The sequence below is a fragment of the Ctenocephalides felis genome, unplaced genomic scaffold (genome assembly GCF_003426905.1).
Source record: "Ctenocephalides felis isolate EL2017-DRISC unplaced genomic scaffold, ASM342690v1 CF-g0.4_SCAFFOLD_03571, whole genome shotgun sequence".
Classification (NCBI taxonomy): Eukaryota; Metazoa; Arthropoda; class Insecta; order Siphonaptera; family Pulicidae; genus Ctenocephalides; species Ctenocephalides felis.
In genome coordinates this window covers 64874576-64885180 of record NW_020539725.1, presented here as the reverse complement: position 1 = coordinate 64885180, position 10605 = coordinate 64874576, and the positions used below count along the sequence as shown (strand labels likewise).

The following is a 10605-nucleotide window of genomic DNA, read 5'->3' as shown; positions in this document are numbered from 1 at the left end:
TAACCTAGAAAATACCAATGAGTATATAATTATACAAAAGAAATCTTCCAGAGCACCGTGTTTGAGAAAAATATGCCAAAAAGTGCATTTTCATATTAACATTTGAAAAAAGTTGATATTTTGAGTCTCTAATAACACTTGCGATCCGTTTAATAACGTTTTTGTGTACAAATAAAACTACAAACCAACAATTCAATCATAATTAAATAATATTCACGTAAAACATCCTATTAAACGTTCATCTGTCAAAAACTTTGACATTTGACGTATTAGCCACCGTCCATTGTTTTATTCAAATTACGCTTCTACAAAAATGTTCAAATTAAAAATGTAAAGTTTCTACGCGATTTTGAAATAATATCTCACCTTTCCGACAACCTACTGATTAGCACGAATTTTTCAAGACTGGCCAAATCGGTTTAGAGGTTTTCGAGTTTTAGCGGATCATTTGATCGAGAGCTCCATTTTTATATATAATATATCTTTCTTATTATTTTGTAACCAGACATCATTACAAAGTATGTATCATTCAAGATCTCCTACTAATAAGTGTGAGTCTCTATATAAATAGAAATTAGGAGATTTATTCCTGAATCTAGTACGTGACATGAATCTTTCTTCACAAAATGAAAGATGAATAACGGTTACATCATATATTCATTGGTTACATCTATGTTGATTTATTGACTATCATGTTGTAAATTTGGATGCACTAGTTGGCTGCCATTCAGTAAATTTGTTCTTTGTGAATTAATATATCTTATATATAAAATTCTTATGTGCGGGTGTATGGTTTGATACTTCTCCTAAACGGTTATTCGGATTTTAATCATTCTTTTTAGAGTTTGTCAAAGGAAATTTTAAAGATTTAATGAATCATGAAACAATAGTAATATTATAGAAATAAATGGTACAAAAAATCACTTATCATTGTTTGACATTGAAAACATTTGCTGCTAGAAATGTCTCTCACTTGAAATTTGAATTTAGGTGAAGTTATGAGCCTAGATAATATTAGAATATAATATACAAGAAAAATGTAATGTCTACATTATTATAGCTGAAAAACAGCTGAGACGTGCCAGAAATTAAAATAATATAAGATACAGTCAAAATCGAATCCACCTGTTAAATTTGGTTTATATATTATAAGGTCTATGTTAGGCACGTAACATATAACATATGAGTCCGCGATTGTCGTCGGCAATGTTTGCTCAGACATGTGACGTCACAGTCCCATATGAAGACTAGCAGTCCATGTAGTGTAATCTCTATGAATGCCACTTACACCTAGACCCATAATTACATTTCCCATGACAACTAATTAGATAACTTTCACAAATTTGACACATCATCATTTAATTACCAATTTGTTGTCTACAAGACTAAAAAAGCTATGAATGAGTGACAAGCCCTCAAAAAAAAAAAGAAATCTGATTACCATTTATCTTTTCAGAAGATCATAACGCTTGTCAAATCGAGTGTTTAAATTGGACATATCTTCAATATAAAAAAATTTAAGCATTAAACATTTCCTTGACACGGAACCGAGTTTTGAATAACAATACGAGTAGAATTTACACTAATGTATTCGGCACACGTATTATTTTGTAATAAAACCAGAAACTGTTAAATTTACAATAGAAACGTGTAGTAGCCTTTTATTTGTGTCAATACTTGGAAAATTATGCCAAAACTAAAAATAACTAGCGGTGTATGGCATCGTGCCTTAAGGCAAATTGCTGGAACTTTCCGTACCGTAATGAAATATTCGAGAAATTTTAAACGTTTTCAAATGTATTATTACAAATGCTGTGTTACTTTAATTATTTTTGCTATCTTGTTATATCTGAGCTAATCAAATGTAAATCATAAATCAATTTATCTCCAGGAACATCAACAATCGCCATTTCATTTCGAATTCAATTTCAAAAAAATAGTTTAGTTGCCTAATTTGCACAAAATTGAAAAAGTGCTCCGGTATAGTCACAGTCTAAACGCATTTGCAAATAATTCTGTGCGACATTTTCACTTATACTGTGCTTAGCTTGGCGGCATTTATAAGAACTAAAATGATTGTTGTTAAATTGAGGAGGCTACATTTTAATATATTTCGTTTAATATTTTTGGACCGGTTCGATTTTTATTTGTTTATAACTTCTAAACAAATTGTCCGATTGTTTTGCAATATCCAGCAAATTTTTAGCCAATTAAATTATCTACAACTTTTGTTAATAACAAAATGTTGTATCTCATATCCTTTTACCTAAAATTTGCAATGAAACAGGTTGTTGTTAAATTTTGGAGGTTGCATCAGTATATCTTGCTTCATACTTTAGGACCAGCTCGATTTTTATTTATTTATTTATAACTTCAAAACGAAATGTCCCACCATTTTGCAATATTCAGCAAATTTATAGCCAATTAAATTATCTACAATTTCTATTAACAACAAAAATTGGTATCTCTTGTCCTTTTATCAAAAATTTACATTTAAAAAGGTAGTTGCTAAATTTTGGAGGTTACATCGTACTCATGTATCTTACTCTGTCACTCTACACTGTCAGGTATATGTTGCTCTTTTTTGCACTAGTATTTTATATATCTCTCTCTCATTTTCTCACTATATACTGCTGTCTCTTTTACGTTTAATCAAAACAGCCTCTATATCACATCGCGACTTAAGAAGTTTTACTTCAAAAATAAAATTCTATTATACTAATTTATACATCGCCAACCTAAGAAGTTGAATTCAAATGTAAATCATAAATCAATCAATTTACCTCCAGAACATTAACAATCGTCATTTCATTTCGAATTCAATTTCAAAAAAAAAAATTGTTGCCTTACACAAAATTGAAAAAGTGCTCCCGTACAGTCACAGTCTAAACGCATTTGCAAATAATTCTTTGCGACATTTTCACTTATACTGTGCTTAGCTTGGCGGCATTTTCACATTTTTCAATAGTTTTCACAATATTGGAAAAGTGCTTAAGTACGTATACAGTCTAAACGCACTTGCGAAAACATTTGTACCAGAGTGGCGCTTAGACTGTGCTTACTCTGGGTAATTTTTTGAATTTTCAATCCAAAATTACAAAAATATTTTATGAAAAATATAAAAATATGTGACAATTTTTTATCCTCAAAAGCAATTGTTTTGTCAATACAAGCAGACTTCCCTACGGGAAGTTAATATATATCTTATATATAAAATTCTTCTGTACGGATGTATGAACTCGAACTCCTTCTACACGGTTAGATGTGTTTTGATAAATATTTTTAGAGTTTGTTGAAGGAATTTTTTAAGAATTTTCTTCTAAAAAAAGACTAAACTTTACAGTTTTTATTAACACACTTCAAACATTTACCAATTACATACATCTTCAAATCTCTTCTACAATGAGTACTAAAATCTTGCACAAATCTGATAAATCAATATCCATATAGGTGATATCATAAGAATTTGTCGTATAAACATAGTTTGTACTGTTGACGACCTTGTCGTTACAAAAAATCAAGAGATGACATGTTTATGCAAATAGTCAATATATATATATATATATATATATATATATATATATATATATATATATATATATATGAAATGATGTTAAATAACTGGTAACCTTGCGACATGGAACTATGGACGTTAATTTACTCATTGGATGGATTATTGTGCAAATATTTTTAGTAATAAAGATTTTTATCTGCAAGGTGATTGGTATAATATTTTTCTTTAATATTGCTTAAAATGATACTTAAGGTTCCCATAAGATAATCCTATAACTTTAAGAGAAATTCCTCTAGTGAAAAATTTGTGCCAAAGTTTTTGACTTGCTAGTTAGTGTAGGAGGAGATTTTGTTTTTATTCATTATTATGTATACAGAGTGTCCCAGAACTCAACGTCAAACCGAAACAGTGATAGTATTGTTAAAAAATTAGTAAAAAATTCTAATACATTCGAGATTGTAAGAGATTCATCGAGATTGAACGAAGTTCATTGAGATTGTATAGAGTCTGGTGTGCATTTCTAAATGCATTTGCACAAAGTAAAATGTAACAAATGCATTAAACTTTCACTAAGCACAATATCGTTTAAAATGAACTAAGATTGTTTGTTTTGCAAAAACATGCATCAGAGAAGGTCAAGGTTATTGAAGGTAGATCCAAATTCAAAAAAAAAACTAGTGGGGTGGGTGGCATTGTGCCTTAAGGCAAATTGCTGGAACTTCCCGTACCGTAACAAAATGTTCGAGGAATACTGAATGTTTTCAAATAGATTATTATAAATATTATAACATTGTCTAATATTTATAAGAATTATATAAACTGAATTGCAAAGTTGAAATTATTTGTAAAGTATATTAGAACTATAGTCAGAATTAAAAATAAAATCTGAATTATTTTCGATATACAAAAAATTAAAAAAAAAAAAAGTTGAAACAATTTTTTTTTCCAAAATCAATTATTTTGTTAAGACAAGCAGAAAGTTCTTTGAATCATTTAAATCGGACGCTTAGTTCTCTCAAAAACTGTCATTTTTTACATATTTAGCTCCGTATCTTCGAAATGGCTGGACCTGCCTTTGCCAAAAACTAATAAACGCTTCTCCCAATCATTACTAATCGAATGTTTTTTAAATCATTCAAATCGGCTACTCCGTTCTCTCAAAAAGTCGATTTCTATTTTCTGCACTCTTTGCTCCGTATCTCCGAAACGACTGGACCTGCTTTTGCCAAAAACTAATCAGCTCTTTTCCCTGTCAATAGGAATCGAATGTTTCTTGAACCATTCAAATCGGTTGATCCGTACGCCCGATAACGTGGGAGAAAATTTGTATCCATACATACATACACACACACACACATCCATTTTTTCTGAGGTATGCCAAAACGTTCAGAAACCTTCAAAACGTCGAGAAATGTAAAAATTTTTAATTCCGATTTTTGGCCCATTACAGTAACTTACCCTACGGGAAGTTGAAAAAAAATCGAGCTTAATCAAGTTAAACTATTCTAATTGATACAGAAGTTGTTTATATTGATTCAATTATATTCATTCAGTTTTTTTAAATATTTTTGCAAAGCAGGAAGATTGATACTAAGTCCAAAATTATTTACTCATCCTAGACAGAGCCAGTTCAAGTGAGTGTAAATTTTAGATAATTTAGGCAAATTTGTTTAAATTTTTGAGACTCTAGCACTTCCTAATTTTTCATCCTAAGGCAATAAATTAAACTTCAAAATTAGTTCTACACATTTTTTTTTTTTTAGGTTGCCAAAATAGGATAGATTTATATTCATCTATGGAGCATACCTTGGAAACCTCTGCTTTATTCTTGTAAATCGTATTTATCATACGATTAGGAATCGAAATAAGCAACTATGTACTAGATTTTATAAATAACAATGCAGTATACGTTCCAGACACGTGTAGATATAAATGCTTATGAAGAATTTACATGTTTACTCATCTGCTAAAGATTAGAAAAGGGCTGAATTGGGTATCATATTCTTTTAAAAATAATTAGTGATATTTAAAATATTTGCAATCTTTATGCTTCTCTTAAATAGAGACGGAATTATTTTGAAGAGATCACCTTTATAACGAATATTTGAGATTTTGTATGAACCTAGGCATAATTGAAGGATCATTCAGCTTTCTTAGGACCAAACTATTAGTTTTTTGATTATATTATATTTTGCTTGAACGTTTTTTTAGTTTTCACTCTAAACAACTTATACAACATCTATATTTTTTTCTTTTCACCTATAATGTATTTGATAGTCTTTTTCCACAAGTTTACAGCAGGTAAGTTTTCGTTAGAATGTGGGCCGAGTTGCTGGTTGTTTTAGAAGTTTTTTAGGTGGTAGTAGAAAAGTCTCATTATTTTATGAATTCGACTCTGTAAATTAATGTGTAATGTATGTATGTAGTCATGTAAATGTATGTATCTATGTAAATTCTCAATTAACCGCATCAAAACACACATGGTCCGACTTTTCAGTATCGTGCGAGACGCCGACGGATTAAGTCGTCTTATTATTATTTCTATCACTCTTAGAATAAGGAATTGTGAAATTGCATTCGGTATAAATAAATAATTATGAACAATTGTTGTTATTGTTTCATGTTATTGAAATATGTATGTTGACTTGACGAGAACTTTGTGTTGTTTATAACAAGTTTGTATGAAGTGATTTATAATCGATTGTGATAAAATTGTTGTGTAAAACGTCATAAGGATTATTTTACTGTTTTGGAATTGGTAATTGCGTTTTTTGGACAATTGTAACTTCATTAGTTTTTTTTAAAATTATATTAGCCTTACTTACTCAGAGAATTTTGGCATACCTGCAACTTACATTTGATACTATCTCTATTTTTATTATATCATAGACTATATTTATTATTTCATATACTATAAATTTTTACAACCAACCTTTTTTTTATTTTTCTTCTAACCTTACATTTTATTCTAACTTCTAATTCTACTCTATCTCAAATCAACACTTCAAATTTTAACTTAATTTCAATCCAACAAATCATCAAATAACAATTCCATATCAGTGCCAGGACTCGAACCGAGTACCCCCCGGCATGTTAGTCGGGCATGCTACTGACTGAGCTATTCAACAATCTAAATTCTAGTTAATTTCAACCCAAAAAATCATTAAATGATAATTCTATGTCAGTGCCAGGACTCGAACCGAGTGACCCTGGCCTGTTAGTTAGGCATGCTACTGACTGAGCTATTTGACAATCTAAATTCCACTTAATTTCAATCCAACATATCATCAAATGACAATTTTGTATCAGTGCCAGGACTCGAACCGGCGTGTGAGTCGAGCATGCTACTGACTGAGCTATTCAATAATCTAAATTCTACTTAATTCCTATCCAATATATCATCAAATGACACTTTTGTGTCAGTGCCAGAACACGAACCGAGTACCACTGGCGTGTGAGTCGAGCATGCTACTGACTGAGCTATACAATAATCTGAATTCTACTAAATTTAAATCCAACAAATAGTCAAATGACAATTCTACGTCAGTGCAAGGACTCGAACCGAGTATTCTTTTAATTTCTATCCAACAATTTAAACGACATTTCTATGTCAGTGCCAGGACTCGAACCGAGTACCCCCGGCCTGTGAGTAGGGCATGCTACTGACTGAGCTATTTAACAATCTAAATTCTTCTTAATTCCTATCCAATATATCATCAAATGACAATTTTGTGTCAGTGCCAGGACTCGAACTGAGTAGCCCTGGTGTGTCAGTCAAGAATATTACAGACAGAGCTATTGAACAATCTAAATTTCTACTTAATTTCAATCCAACAAATCAAATAATTCCATATCAGTGCCAGGACTCGAACCGAGTACCCCCCGGCATGTTAGTCGGGCATACTACCTACTGAGCAATTGAACATTATATATTCTACTTTATTTCGATCAAACATATCATCAAATGACAGTTCCATGTCAGTGCCAGGACTCGAACCGAGTGTCCCTGGCGTGTGAAATCAGGCCTGCTACCGACTGAGCTATTCAACAATCTATATTCTACTAAATTTAAATCCAACAAATAGTCAAATGACAATTCTACGTCAGTGCAAGGACTCGAACCGTGTATCCCTTTAATTTCTATACAACAAATTAAACGACAATTCTGTCAGTGCCAGGATTCGAACCGAGTACCCCCGGCATGTGAGTAGGGCATGCTACTGACTTTTTTTTTTCAAAAAAATCGAGTAAGATTGTTTTATAAATTATTTCTTAGATAATAAATAAAGGACAATATTGTCTTTACTTTCTATAACAATAACAGAATTATTTTTGTAATAAAATTAGAGTATTTAAATTATTTTAAAAACAAAAGATTTTGTGTGATTACGTAATAAAACAATTTAATTATTTAATTAATAAAACTCATAATATTTGAAAAAAAAATTAATACTAATGTTTGATTTTAGATTTATCAATAATAATAATAATTATGTTTAAATTGCATCATAGCAATTTATATAGTCTAATAATTTAACAATTGAATAATTATTTAAAGAAACAATTCTAAATAAATATTTCGTAGTTTATTTATATTTATTATCAAAGTAGATGAAAAGTAAAAATAAACACTTATATAACAATTACATTTATTTGTTTCTTTAAGTAACTTTGATTAAATATTTTATTTACTGAATCATTAAAACGCATTGTTCAATTTTTTCTCACCGATCATGAGATAACAATTATTTAATGTTTATTTATTTAATTGATACTTTTAGTCATATGTTTCATTTTTGAGTTCTTAAAACATCCTAAACTAATTATAATTTTAGTAGAAATATGTATTTAAAAATGTCCTACGTGATAGTTATGTTTTATAATATTAGGATTCATGTATTTCTACCGAACTTAATATTTAAGAAATATTTAAAAATGTAATATAATAATTAAATCAAACAATTCCACATCAATTTCCTTAAAGCATTCTCAAAATAATTCTTTTAACAAAATGTTCTTTTAGAAGTTTCCAACGTTTTCAGCACAACAATAAAAAAACTTTTCCATTCCGAGCTCGAAATAAAAAGTTTTAAAGTAAATACGATTTTTTAAAAAGTTCAGCTAGAAGTAAGTTTCTTATTTGTTGTATATATAAAATACTCTTTATATTGTACACGAATTTTTACATTGAAAATATTTTATCAGCGTTTCAAAAATCAAAATAGCTCAGTCAGTAGCATGCCCGACTCACACGCCAAGGATACTCGGTTCGAGTCCCTGCGCTGACATAGATTTGTCATTTGATTTGTTGAAATAAAATTAAGTAGAATTCAGATTTTTAAGTAACTCTTGTTCTAGAAACTAAATCAGCTGAAATGCAACGGAAATGCGTTACGCCACAAATATTGATTCCTCATTGGCTACCGATACGGTCATTCAAAACGCATTGATGTGATTGGTCGATATCGTCTTGTCATGTGATATCTTTGATTCTATACGAATGTCAAATAACCACAAATTAGGGTTATGTCATCAAAACCTTAATACTTTCTTAATTTTGACGTACAAATTTTTAACGTAAAAGTGTTACAGTACAGTGTAACAGTCTAAACGCACTTGGGTGAACATTTGCACCAGAGTGGCGCTTAGACTGTGCTTAGCCTGGGTAATTTTTTGAATTTCCAAAATCCAAAATTACAAAAATATTTTCTGGAAAATAAAAAAAAGATGTAATAATTTTTTATCCTCAAAAGCTTCAAAAGGAAAGAGAGAATGTTAGAAAAAAAGGTCCCGAAAGACAGTAAGAGATATATTTATAGAAAGTGATAGATATAGAATTACATATAGATAGCTATATAGTCAAATAGCTAATGTTTGAGCTTATGTCGTCGAAATCTTAATATTTAACTTTAATGATTTTTTATTAATATTTTTCTAATTTTTGTTACAGTGTTGTGACCAACAAACTATTCAATCAGTGTCTTAATTTTGTGTAAAAAAAATGAAAGTGGCGGAAAGACAATTTAAAAAACTTTTAAAAATGTTAAAATAACAAAAAAGTGTCCTGTAATTTAAAATTCATCAAGGATGTCTTCGAAGCAAGTGATCCTTGAAGGAGGGCCCCCTTGGGGCTTCCGAATGTACGGGGGCTCGGATCAGAGGATGCCCCTGAGGATATCACGGGTAAGTAATAATATTTTATTGGATATATATATATATATATATATATATATACTAGCTGACCCGGCAAACTTTGTTTCGCCATAATGGCAATAAATAAGCAGTTTTTATAATTGAAAAAAATAAAACAAAAATAAAATACCATCATTAATCATTCATATTTATTTCTGAAAATAATAAATTATAAATCATAGAATTGTGGGGATTTGGCAGGCTAGTCATGAGAGAAAAAACAATTGCACTTGTCATATATTTTCATAGCATTAATTTTTATAGTAAATAAATTTTATATATTAGGTTGTCAAATATCTCCCTTCCGCTTTTTTGCTATTGGTTTATAATACAAAAAGGCGGAAGGGAGATATTTGACAACCTAATATTTTCATACAAGTGGAGCTTATACTTTCATAACCATAACTATTCCCACAGAATGAATAAACTAAATGGACAGTTTATAATTAATTAATTTTGAATTTGAATTTTAAAAAAACTGGGATAAAAAGTATCTTGTGTCCTTCTCCTGTCTCTAAACTAAGTCCCTGCCAATTTTCAGCTAAATCGGTTCAGCCGTTCGTGAGTTATAAGTGTTCTAACTAACACGATACTCTATATATATATATATATATATATATATATATAATACATAAATATATTAAATTGCAAAGTAAGTTTTTTACTGGAATCAACATTGTCAACGATTCGTGCGCGTGGATTACAATTATCCAACACGTTTATGGTAATATTGTATATATATATATATATATATATAAATTATTTACCATATAATTACAGTAATTACACACACGCCTACATTCGAAACAATCGCCTCGAAGGCATTGAGCATTTCAATAGATAATAATATCTCAATGCAATCCACTGAAGACACCTTTTCTACTATTTTTATATTTTAT

The 10605-nt window shown here is 29.8% G+C and overlaps 1 protein-coding gene across 1 annotated transcript in view; it reads left to right on the top strand.

Annotated features, from left to right (window-relative positions):
• The window catches only part of LOC113386502, a 98430-nt gene that overhangs the window by 53567 nt on the left and 34258 nt on the right, over window positions 1-10605 (top strand). The window contains exon 2 of the mRNA XM_026624282.1: window positions 9465-9697. Coding sequence (XP_026480067.1) covers window positions 9602-9697 — 96 coding nt within the window. The 5' untranslated portion in view covers window positions 9465-9601. The remainder of the gene's footprint in view (window positions 1-9464; window positions 9698-10605) is intronic.